The sequence below is a fragment of the Oncorhynchus mykiss genome, chromosome 6 (genome assembly GCF_057628025.1).
Source record: "Oncorhynchus mykiss isolate SJ-2025 chromosome 6, ASM5762802v1, whole genome shotgun sequence".
Taxonomy (NCBI): domain Eukaryota; kingdom Metazoa; phylum Chordata; class Actinopteri; order Salmoniformes; family Salmonidae; genus Oncorhynchus; species Oncorhynchus mykiss.
This window is the reverse complement of record NC_143027.1, coordinates 30040490-30053685: the sequence shown is the minus strand read 5'-3', so window position 1 is coordinate 30053685 and position 13196 is coordinate 30040490. Positions and strand designations below refer to the sequence as shown.

At 41.9% G+C, this 13196-nt stretch overlaps 1 protein-coding gene across 1 annotated transcript in view; it reads right to left on the bottom strand.

Annotated features, from left to right (window-relative positions):
* The window catches only part of LOC110525698 (huntingtin-interacting protein 1-related protein), a 31631-nt gene extending 19108 nt beyond the window's left edge, over positions 1-12523 (bottom strand). The window contains exons 1-3 of the mRNA XM_021606063.3: positions 12114-12523; positions 1534-1597; positions 216-358 (exon numbers count right to left, since the gene is read on the bottom strand). Coding sequence (XP_021461738.3) covers positions 216-358; positions 1534-1597; positions 12114-12206 — 300 coding nt within the window. The 5' untranslated portion in view covers positions 12207-12523. The remainder of the gene's footprint in view (positions 1-215; positions 359-1533; positions 1598-12113) is intronic.
* Positions 12524-13196: the final 673 nt, after the last annotated feature.

Here is a 13196-nt window from a genome sequence, read left to right as displayed (position 1 = left end):
TTAATACACCATCTATGAGTTTGAGAGCTCTGCTCAAAGCAATACGGCATAGTTTTTTAAATTTTATGTAGGCTACCAATTAGGCAGGACTTTTAGGCAGGAATTTTTCCACCCAGCACATGTAGGTTCCTTTTCTCTCTACATGTTTTTATATGCATTTGATTATGTGGAAATAAAAACCCTAATACAGAGTAGAGTGGAGAGCAAGTTTTTACATTATGGTGGCCATCCCGCAGCACTTTGTGAAGCACGTGGCAGAACTTCCAGCTGACGATGGCGTTGCTGGACAAGGGGATGCCCAAGGCGTAGGACCAGAAGGTAAAGGCCCCCTTCTCCCTGTAGGTCCCCAGAATTATCCCTGTAGGGCCCATCAAGGAAGAGCCAACCAGCAAAATACAAAGCCAAAATAATACCTTTACTTGGTCCCTCACATATTCTTTTACTTTCTCTCCCTCATGTGCGATGGAGACAGTAATACAATCACACCATTTCAGCCTCTATTTTACTACATTACCTATAACAAAACACAGTTTAAGAGATTAATGTATTCTGAACACTAAATCATCCCAGGAGCATAAAATACATTGTAAGTTAGCAAGTAATTATTCCATTGTATCGTGTGCACGTGACCAATAAACTTTGTTTTAATTTGATAATAAGCATTGTTGCCATAGAATACATTTAGCAGTAAAATATCCTGGATGAATGCTAGGTTGAAGATAAAAGGTGAAGATGATAAGTTATACCATGGCATTGATGAATACTCGTTTCGGATTGGCCTGAAGGGCAAACTAGCGTGTGCATTACTTCCCTATAACGCATGGTATATCAGCACGGTAGAATTCAATGGCTATATACTCGGGACTCTATGCGTTCTCTGGAAAACAATTACATTTCGTGGGAGGTTAGTTCCACTTTGCTAGCGCGCCGTGGAACACACCTTCAACATTGTTTATTATTTTTCATAGAAAGCATAGCCCCTCAATTATTCCTTACGTAATAATTCCATGCAGAAGCGTTAGAAAATATACAAATTCACTGAACCAGCACCAGAGCGAAAATGACGGAGTGAATGGTAGCAGTACAGAAAGTTTGCAATTGTAGTGAATTTCAGATAACTACTAAACAAAATACATGGCTTAACTATTTGTTATTCTATTCATTTAAACTTTTTTTAAATTATTTTCCAGCCGCTGGTTACATTTTAAATGCTAATCCTGCAGAATCAGCAACAGCGCTGGTCCAATGAATGTGTTTATTTCCAAACGCTCCGCATGGAATTATTTTGGTCTTAACCTTCATTATTTTTTATCCTTGAGGTGATGTATAGACTGCATGATGGCAAATGTCAGCTCTAAAAACCAATTACCTTTACAGAACACAAACAGAGTTGGGGTTCAACAGTGTAACTCCCCAGTGGTTAAAAACAGCCCAGTTATTCGGCACAGTGGGTTATCAGGCATACAAAGTTTGGAACACATAATAGCAAAAAAAGGTTTACTGTTCCCAGTTTGGGGTTATATTGAAGGATACGGCGTGCATGTTTCTCTTTCACAGGCGCCTCGTTGGAGTTGATGGCTTTGCTGATGCTGCTGAGCTGGAAGAGAGAGGAGAGAAAGGACGGGTTGAGGCCATCAGTTACTATGGCTACTGAACTACCACTCAGTGACAAAGCATATTTTAAAGGGATACTTCAGGATTTTGGCAATGAGGCCATTTATCTACTTCCCCAGAGTCAGGTGAACTCGTGGATACCATTTATATGCTTGTGTCCAGTATGAAGGAAGGAAGTTAGAGGTAGTTTTGCTAGTCCAATGCTAACTAGCTTTAGCACAATGACCGAAAGTTTCTAGCTATCTGCTAGTAGATCGTGCAATGACTGGAAGTCTATGGGTATCTACTAGCATGCTAGCAGATAGCTATACATTTTCAGTCATTGCACTAACGCTTATTACAGAGGATTTTTGTAATAAAAGTTAATAATCATTCAATCATCTGGTTGTTTTAGGCTACCGTAAGTAATGGGGACTGAAAAAGCCACTAGTATATCTGTTCTATATATTTGGGTGTGTCCCCCCCAAAAATGTGACCAACTTTTTATTTCGTTTTGTAATTTTATTTTCCATCCTGGCCCCTCAGGCTTCTTGGCCAACAGGTAGAACTAGTCTGAGTGAATGAATGGAGAGAGGAAGTGAGAGAAGCAGATTGCTGAGACCGAGCTCTGACTCTTTCCTCAAAGCGTATGCGTTTCAGTGGCGGTCGGTGCCATTTAAGCTGAGGGAGGAATTTTGTTCTTTAAATGAGCATGGCCTTATTTCTATTACAGCATATTGGATGACTGTCATTGATATTCCATTCACCCAGTTTAATATCAATAGGTTTAGGCTACTACATGAAGTTGCTACAACATAGCCTATGAATTCAACATAGTTGCACACAGGTTGAGAGAAAGATGAGGTGAGAGACAGTGACACATTCCATACTCTTGCCTGCCTCTAGCTGACCTAGGGTGTAATCATTAGTCCAACAGTTGCAAAAAGTTATTGGACAAATTCCGGTGTGTTTATCCCAGTTTCCTTCTGTTTAAGAAATGTTTTTCAACAGAATCGGCAGAATGAATACACCCCGATCACACGCAAACAGTTCACTTTCATAGCCACATACAAAACACCTTGCTGTATTCCTTCTCACATCTACATGCTCTCCTTCTATCTCCCTTTTCACGAGCAGGCCCAGTGACAATAAATTAGTAAAACCAAAAGCTTACCTTGACTTGGAAGAGTTCCAGTGTTGGATAGTCATAGCCAGCTAGCTAACATAGCATCCTCTGTTCGAGTAGGCGAAAGGCGCTAGCTAAGTAAGTGAACCAAAAACAAAAATTAAGAGAAATCTCTCCCCCTGTCTAAAACTGTTGTCTTTCTGAGTCAACTACTCAGCACATTTTATGCACTGCAGTGCTAGCTAGCTGTAGCTCATGCTTTCAGTACTAAATTAATTATCTGATCCTTTGATTGGGTGGACAACATGTCAGTTCATGCTGAATGAGCTCTGATAACTTCTGGAGGACATCCTCCAACCTGTCATAATTACTGTGTAAGTCTATGGAAGGGGGAGAGAACCATGAGCCTCCTAGGTTTTGTAGTGAAGTCAAGCTAGCGGTCCTCCGGCTCCACCATGGCACTACCCTACAGAGTGCTGTTGAGGCTACTGTCGACCTTCAGTAAAACTGTGTTTTAATCAATGATTTGGCGACGAATATATTTTGTATAGTTATCTAGGAAGGAGAACTTCTTAATTTTTATTAAATTCACTGAGGATGGTCCTCCCCTTCCTCCTCTGAGGAGCCTCCACTGGTGTGTTTGTACAGTACATGGGGTTGCCCAGTCATTGATAAAGGCTTAGTTAGTAACACCAGAAGATAAGGGGAATATGCTGAATCCCAAACATGACAAGCATATTGTGACCTCTGATACAAATACCAGTCTTTTCAGCCCGTCACCCTTAGTCTGGCTTGTCCCAACATAAGATCTGTAATGCATCTTCAACAGTTATGAACATGCAGAGAACAAGCTATTTTCTGAAGATGAATAAATGAGGGAAATATGGGTAACACATAATTCTGTAGCACATGTCCAAATTCTGACTCCAGACTTGAGTGAATAGAGGATCAACAGCACCAAACAATGGACTAACAAAGCATTCCTCACACAACACAGAAGCATTGGCCAATAGAAACTCATTCTGAGGTCACCACCCACTCTCCCTGTGGCCCTGAATGAATGAATGAATACACATCGGGTGAAAAGGACAAGACGTTCAGAGCTCTGGATCCTCTGTTCACTCACAGCCTGCTGTTCTATTTAATTTCAATTCATTACATAACCAATTGACTAATCCAGCTTGGAGTAACATGTATGAGCTGTTCATTTATGCAGATTCTCTGCTACTGTCATGGCCTTCAATAACCCACCAGTCCCAAACCACCACAGAAAAGAGAATGGTATGTTACACCGAGCAGCAGAAAATGTAAGTCTGTACTCACACATGCATACATTCTGCCCCACTGAGTCGCTCAATCGCAAAAGAATCCCACAAACAGGCTCACACAGACTAACACATTTCCTTTACCCACAGTCACACAGTTCATTCCCTCACTCGAGAATGCACACATCATACACATAGGAGAGGAGGAATACAATCTCCACACCCGAGATTCGAGGCAGGCCTGGCGAAATTTGCCAGCAATCCCAGAAATGCATAAAGACCTAATTTAGTTAGTGAAACGCCACAGACCACAACCCACCAACCTCCTCCAAAACATTCAGTCACTAAACAAAGCACAGAGGGGCGACTGTGCACCTAAGGGGAGAGTTGGATGGAGAGAATGGAGAGAGAGAGAGGGAAGTCTTGGTTCATGTGGACCCCTCCTTGTGAAGCTACTGCTAGTGCTAGCTAGCCCCCTGGCTTATAGGGGTCCAGAGCAAGTGGTGGTCTGGAGGGGTGCATAACAATGAGGGGGTTGTGGGAGGAGGAAGGCCCGTCAACTGGGGTAGAAGATTGGGTTGATGAAGGCCACGCTCTGGCACAGAGGCCTTGACAGATCGCCATGGAGCAGCATGAGTGCAGGGAGGCTCCCTAATACATTCAGACTGACTGTCACTCAGAGAGGAGAGGGAGACGTAGAGGGGGAGGGAGGGAAGTAGGGGGGACAGAGAGAGTGAGTGAAAAAGATAGGGAGTGTGAGAGCGAAAGGACACGAGAGGGAAGGGGGAGGAAGGGAGATCCTTGTTACACTAACCTTATCAGAAACTGCATACAGTGCATAATGCAGTGAAGTGTGAGCAATGCAATTTACAGAACTGCTTGAAATCTAGAATTGGAGGTTGGTAATGTCACAAACCAACAAAAGACCTACCCCATCCCCCACTGACACACTCCCTCACTCATTCATACAAAGAAACAAACATCATTAAAATGTTCAACAGCAATGCCATAAGGTCATAAAAGTTTACAATAATCTGGTTGGAAACAGGAGAAGCTGGTCAACTGTGATTTAAGTAGGCCAGGGACAGTCTGACACCATAACATTGAACCTGGTCCCAAACATAGCTAAATCCCCCAATAGAGGGAGAAGTAGTGAGAAGGGAATGAGGGGGAGATGATCCCAGCCTAATCCCTGAAGACAGTCGGAAGATTCACCACCAGATAAACTCGCCACACACACACACACACTCCGCTTCACCCCTCCCATCCCCGATCTTGCCTTTAAGCAGCAGTGTGTCTATGTGCTTAGACATCCCTGCCAGGAGGACTATAGCTAGTGGAGACAGCAGAAACACCTATAGTCTACTCCACACTGGGCAGTCAGGTGCCCTGCATTGACTCTAGGTATTGCATTTCTTATCAGCTTAATTCAACAGACTGCTGCTGCAGCTCTGGCTGTCAAGGTCAGACACAGACCCAAGCACTGCACGGCTGCCACTACTAATGCTGTTAAACTATTGTAAACACACTGCTAATGAGGCTGAACAGACTGTCTGGTTATGTGAGCATTAACTAGTCTAGCACTAATTCACTGGCAGTGTTGAGAAGAGTGGAGTAGCGGTCTAATGCACTGCATCTCAGTGCTAGAGGCGTCACTACAGACACCCTGGTTCGAATCCAGGCTGTATCACAACCGGCCGTGATTTGGAATCCCATAGGGCGGTGCACAATTGGCCCAGCGTCATTGTAAATAAGAATGTTCTTAACTGAATTGCCTAGTTAAATACAACATTTAATTTCAACAAGCCAGTATCAATTATCATTATCCCAACATCAAATACTAGCTGTTTTCATGGAACAGCCTTTCATGGCCATTATGTAAATTTCCCTGTTGTGTTACATTTCTCCTCGACTCCTGCTTTATTATATTTTGTCTCCCAGACAGCACAATTGCTGGCTCAGTCTCTTACAGCGATGATACAGACAGAAACCTGAGCCCCAACTAGACTAGCCTTTGATGAAACTATTCCGTCCTCACCCCTGCTGCTGCTTCTCCTAAGCAAGACATCCTACACAGATATATACAGTGCATTCAGAAAGTATTCAGACCCCTTGACTTTTTCCAAATGTTATTATGTTACAGCCTTATTTTAAAATATATTAAATTGTCCCCCACCACACACAATACCCCATAATGATAAAGCAAAAACAAGTTTAGAAATGTCTGCAAATGTATTAAAAAATAAAAAGCTGAAATATCACATTTACATAAGTATTCAAACCCTTTACTCAGTACTTTGTTGAAGCACCTTTGGCAGCGTTTACAGCCTCAAGTCTTCTTGGGTATGACATTACAAGCTTGGCACACCTGTATTTGGGGGGTTTCTCCCAATCCCTCTGCAGATCCTCTCAAGCTCTGTCAGGTTGTATGGGGAGAGTTGCTGCACAACTATTTTCAAGTCTCGCCAGAGATGTTCGATCTGGGCCACTCATGGACATTCAGATACTTGTCCCGAAGCCACTCCTGCGTTGTCTTGGCTGTGTGCTTAGTGTTGTGTACGTTCTCCCCAGTCTGAGGTCCTGAGCAGGTTTTCATCAAGGATCTCTATACTTTCTCCATTCATCTTTCCCTCGATCCTGACTAGTTTCCCAGTCCTTGCCGCTGAAAAACAACCCCAAGCATGATGCTGCCACCACCATGCTTCACCGTAGGGATGGTGCCAGGTTTCCTCCAGACGTGACGTTTGGCATTCAGGCAAGAGTTCAATCTTGGTTTCATTAAACCGGAGAACCTGGTTTCTCATGGTCTGAGTCTTTCAGTGCCTTTTGGCAAACTCCAAGCAGGCTGTCCTGTGCCTTTTACTGAAGAGTTGCTTCTGTCTGGCCACTCCACCATAAAGGCCTGATTGGTGGAGAGCTGCAGAGATGGTTGTCCTTCTGGAAGGTTCTCCCATCTCCACAGAGGAACTCTGGAGCTCTGTCACCTCCTTGACCAAGGCCCTTCTCCCGATTGCTCAGTTTGGTGGGGCAGCCAGCTCTAGAAGAGTCATGGTGGTTCCAAACTTCTTCCAATTAAGAAGGATGGAGGCCACTGTGTTCTTGGGACCTTCAAATCTGCAGACATTTTTTGGTAACCTTCCCCTGATCCGTGACTCGGAACAAACTTGTACAAACTCAATTGTAGGATGTTATATAGACAGGTGAGCCTTTCCAAATCATGTCCAATCATTTGAATTTACCACAGGTGGACTCTTATCAAGTTGTCGAAACATCAATGACAATCAATGGAAACAGGATGCACCTGAGCTCAATTGAGTCTTATCGCAAATTGTCTGAATACTTAAAGTAACAGTCAAAAGTTGACACACCTATTCTTTCAAGGGTTTCTTTAGTTTTACTATTTTCTACATTGTAGAATAATAATAGTGAAGACATCAAAACACATATGGAATCATGTAGTAACTGAAAGTGTTATACAAATATATTTGATATTTTTCAAAATAGCCACCCTTTGCCTTGATACAGCTTTGCACACTCTTGGCATTCTCTCAACCAGCTTCACCTGGAATGCTTTTCCAACAGGCTTGAAATAGTTCCCACGAAGGCAAAGAGTGGCTACTTTGAAGAATCTCAAATAAATAAATATAGTTTTGTTTAACATGTTTTTGGTTACTACATGATTCCATGTGTTATTTTATAGTTGTGATGTCTTCACTATTATTCTACAATGTAGAAAATAGTAAAAATAAAGGAAAACCCTGGAATGAGTAGGTGTCCAAACTTTTGACAGGTACTGTATGTAAATATGGTATCGGTTTATTTTTAATACATTTGCCAAAATGTATAAAAACCTGTTTTTTGCTTTGTCATTATGTGGTATTGTGTGTAGATTAAAAAATGTAATACATTTTAGAATAAGGCTGTAACGTAACAAATGTGGAGAAAGTCAAGGGGTCTGAATACTTTCTGAATGCACTGTAGGTGACGCAACAAGGACTTGCCATTGCTTCAAACCATCCTACAATGGTTGGATATAAAGGGGAGTTTGAGAGAGACACACTTCCTCTTCTGGACAACAAGCCTGTGAGATTCTGATAGAACCCAAACATTCCAAGCAACCCGCCTTGCCCACACCCACTCAAGGGAGGCAGAAGTTTACTACTGCTGTGTCACCTTAAAATGGTACTACAGTCATTCCAGTCTCCTCCTCCACCTCTCAAAAATGTTCACATTAGCCCTGTGTGTCAGCACCATGACTATGCTACCGGATGTTTGTGCTTTCACTCCCCTAAGTGTCTAACTCTATGCTGTGCCACACAAAATGGATGATGTCAGCTGTAAATAATAGTAACAAAGCTGACCAAACCACCCACACCATAGCTCCCCTGGCTTCTTCATTGTCCTGTAGATGTTTGGTTTCCATGGACAACCCAGAGAATTGTACACTGGCAAAAAGGATGCGTTGAACTTAAAAGCAACAGGTCAAAACTGAGGTAAATTAGTCATCTAGGTAAGTACTTAAACAGCAAGAAACTGGTTAGAGTAAATGGAAAGAGGGGGCTTGTGTATGTGAGATGTCCAGAGTCAGACTGTTTTAAAAACACTTGTTTTGACCACCAGACACAAGGCAAACGAAAACAGTGACCCAACTGTGGAGTGTGAATATTATGATTTTCCATTGTAGCCAATTTAGTTGCAGTATTCCATTACTGATTTTTTGTAATTTCGTTACCAATTTGGAACTCCAATGTGAATTGTCCGCATGCAAATTGTGATATTCCAAACGACGAGCTATTGTGGTGAAATATAGCGATGCATAATGTCAGCAGCTGTCTGCCTCTCCATCTAGCCAACTACCGCTGTATCTATATTGCGTTTAGACTTGAAATTTAAATAACACTTTTTTTGGTTGAAACATAATTCGTTTTTCCTCATCTTTCATTGCAGGTGTTGAAAACCAGTACTTTCTGGTGGATGTCATTTTCATGGACAGATGCAACTACTCAACGGTTTCCCAAGCTATTACTAGCCTCCCTCCACAGCAACCATCTGAACCTGAATGATGCCTGGGCAGTGGTCACAGATAATGCCTCCTACAGCCTGAAGGCATACAAGGAGGTTCTGAAAGGAGTGATGCCCAACAGTGTCCATATAACCGGTCTCTGTCATGTCATCAATCTGGTGGGTGAGACCTGGCAGCACAACAAATACTTCTCTGAAGCTGCATCACTTGTGACATGGATGAGATCGGTCTCCTTCAAGAAGCCTGCCAGAAACAAAAGATGGATGAGCTTCCTCATTATGAAGGAGTTTGTGCAGGCCAAGGCTCCTCCTGAAGCAGTGAGCTCCAGATGGAATAGCTGTTTTGAGGCAGGGAAGTAACATGCAGCGCATGTTCATCTGTAAAGAGAGTTTGTTGGCAGAAACATCATCCCAGGCAGTCACAAACATCATCAGCCAGCTGGAATCAGAGAAGGTGCAGGCCCTCACTGTTAAGCTAACCTTTATCTCGGAGGGCTGCTCCAAACTGATGACAACTGTCAATCCTGGAAGGAACCCACCTTCCCACAGCAGTGTCTGCATACAAATGTCAAAGGATCTGGGCTCTTACCTAGTGAATGGAACTGCAAAAACATGTGGGTATGGTGCCAAGACCGCTCCATGATGCATGCACATCCAGCCAGAGAGGTCTACAGGCAGGCTCCAGCCATGGAAAAGCAGATTGAAGCCTGCACACAACTGAAACCCATGGCAAGCCCATCAACAGAGCTCAGTGAAGAATGGATTGCCTATCAGCACTGTGTGTCCAGTGAGCCCTCACCTGCTTTGGAGCTTGCTGATTACTGTCAGGGCCTGAGTGTGAGATTCCCAAGAGTTGCAGAAGTGGCAGTGCCCTACATCTACTTCCCAGTCAGCTCAGTCGACTGTGAGAGGAGTTTCAGCAAATACAAGACTCGCGAGAGGCACTCACCGAGCTCAACACAAATGGAGATGTCTGTGACAGATGGAAAACTTACAATGGACAGACATAGCAGCTCATAAGGTAGTTCCATAGGTTTTGCCTATTGCTGCATTATTGCCTAGATTCTTGCATGAATCTTTTTTTTTAAATGTATTTATAATGAAACACTTACGTGAAGCACCTTATTTAACAAAAAACTATATATGCTAAGTTTAGTTGTTTTTTTAACATAAAGTATAACTCTATAACAAGCCTATTGCTTGCTGCATTGTTGCCTAGATTCTTGCATTACTTTTTTTCATGTATAATGAGACACTTAGTAGAACTCTGTATTGAAGCACTTGTTTGATTTTTTTTTTTTTTTTAAATAGTGCAATGTGTTGCATCATTACAATTGTACGGTTATATCTTATTAAATTGTCAACGTTTTATTCATTCACATTATTAGACACGCTTTCTGATGATAAAATTAGCGTAAATCGTATAACACAGAAATAATTTAAATGGAAAAAACAGAATTTGGAAAATAAATCTGAGGGATTTCATAGGGCCCTACTGACTAATGGCTAGACTAAAGCCAGCCACTGTTTGGATGTAACATGTCAGGATCTCATGTCTATGGCAGCGCTGAACAAAGACGTGCCAAGGGCATGTGACTGCGCCTCTTACATGATCTGATATGCTAATCTTAAACATCCAGTCAACAATGCAGTCAAAGGGACCACACAATCTCCCTCTCCTTCCATCTAGCAGGCCAAAGGAATGCATTTTCTCTTCCTCATTGATTCAGTTTAGTATCATCACTGCCTAACTTTGTCTGGCTGACCTGGTGTGACTTTTGGTTCTAGTGTTGTCATGAACCCAGTATCGCGATACTATGATACCAGATTTTCCTTGGCAGAGAAGAAAACAAAGCAGACTGAACTCTATGGTCCTTTAAAACCTACTTTTGTAAATTAGCTTGCAAAATAAACAAATGTGACTCTGGGTTACAACATAAGGCTGTTTTTTTCCAACATTAGGAAAACAGTTCTCAAACTTTGTCCGCTTCATGTTGTTTCTTTTGCTTCCTTACTTCCTAGTATTCTGATACTGGTAGTGTGACAACACTAATAGGTCCTTTATTTTTGCAGCAAATCAATCCAATATATTCAAATGAGGTACTGTAACAAAGGCACAAGGAGAAGGCAGACATTTCTCTTGCCTCATGCCAGGGTCACACAGACTGTTGCCGTTTTGAATTTGCTGGACGTCCAGTCATTCCAGATGGAGCAGTCCAGCAGGTTACTCCTGTCCAGTCATTTCAACTTCGGTGATGCATTTGCCATGCGGCAAACCATCCACAGGAACTTGTTTCCAAAGTTACTTTGTACTACTATTTCAATACACTCTATAAAGGATAGCTCTGGGTCTGCTGCCACAGTCTCAATTAACAGGTTTAGGAAAAAGGACAAGGTAGCCAAACAAGAATGATTAGCTGAACATGATAGGCCTTGTATTGAGAGCCAGGACTTCCCTGAGAGGCAGACACTGTGTTGCCAAGTAAATGACACTGAAGGCGAAAATGAAAGCAAAAAGCAAATAAAAATTCTAAAATACTTAAACAAAAAAAGGTCTACTACTGATGACGTCATTAACAAGACCTAGAGTGTAATTTCCTAATAAATTATTTGGAAATAGATGATTAGGCTATTCATTTTGGATGATGGTAATGATACAGTTAAAATGTCTGGACAGTGAGACGTATATATTTTTTTTGCGATAGCGACATGGCTGATCAATGTAAAGGAATTAGGCCTACATCTCAACCTCAATTATTCATCACAAGCAACCACTACCAGATGCTTGAATGGCATACAGAACGTTCAATTATGCTGGGAATAATGTTTCGCCACGCGGGGTGCCACAGGCCTGCCAAACTAGCAACTCATGTGATGGACCAGGTGCAGATTTTGCATCAAAACGTTCTCGAGCATCATATTACAGTTACACAGTTCACAAGCGCTGTTTTTGGAAACACGCTACCTTGCCTGTGCGCAAATAAAATTAACATTGGAGAAATTAAAGACCTCACGTGCTATTTCAAACACTGGTTTGTCGAAAAGCCGCAAAACAAACAGCTGAGCTGGGCAAATGCATCCACCATCACAAGGTTATTCATATTTACCTGCTTCTTGTCAAAATGATCCCTTTCCGCACCTAAATTGGTTTCGGTCATTTTGGTTTTCACCCTTGAAGGCACCCGTCGTATGGAATTCATCCTCGCGTCTTGGAAGTCGGTTAAACTCTTAAAGGATATTCGACATATGGAGTGTTTGTAACAAATTCCCACTAGAGGAAAATGTTCGGTTATAAAACCAGTGAAACTATTTATCTCCTTCAAGTTTTTGGTAGAAGCAATGCACAAACAACCGGTTCCAGGCGTTAGACATCTACGAGTGACATTTGGAGGCAGCGAACTTAACCAGATGAGGAAAAATCGAAATGAATGTAACGTTTCTTTTTACGTGGGGATCGTCGTCTACGGAGGATACCACAGTAGTTCGCACATATAATCACGGGGGGAGCCCATGCTACAGGGATACCGTTTACGTCACTCATGAAGTAGGCTATTAAAATGGCACGGGTTTATTTTTCATCACCTCACAACTGAAATGTTATTATAAGACTACAGAGCTGTTGTGATGATATAGCTGGCGTTTTATCAGCAGCCCCATGGAAGCCCTTTCCCGCCACCCCCCAAAACAAATCTGACTACGCGTTATGAAATAGTAAGTCATAATTATGAGATAATTATGAGATACTAAGTTATAATTATGAGATAGTAAGACATTATTATGAGATAGTAAGTAATTATTATTAGATACGTTTAGACTATCTGTATCACATGAATCCAATGTGCACTTTGCATCAGGCCCTCCAACTTTCAAGGATAACCTTATGTATGTATATATTATCGTCAATCACACGTGTGAGTGCGCATGTGTGTATTAATGGATTGGAGAGTTTTGTTGATGTGTGTTGGTGCCTGTTGGATGACATCAGATTTAATAAATTCATTAATTCCATTAATGGGTCAATCTGGGATTTGTACATCCATTTTTGGACTTATTATTAATATATAGCTATTGATTCTTGAATAAATGCCTCATGAGCAATGGTCTTACCACATCAGAACTCAAAATATAAGCTTGTTTTACTCCGTTATTTGTAAACAATGTCATTGTAAACAAACACTTTATAGTTTCAA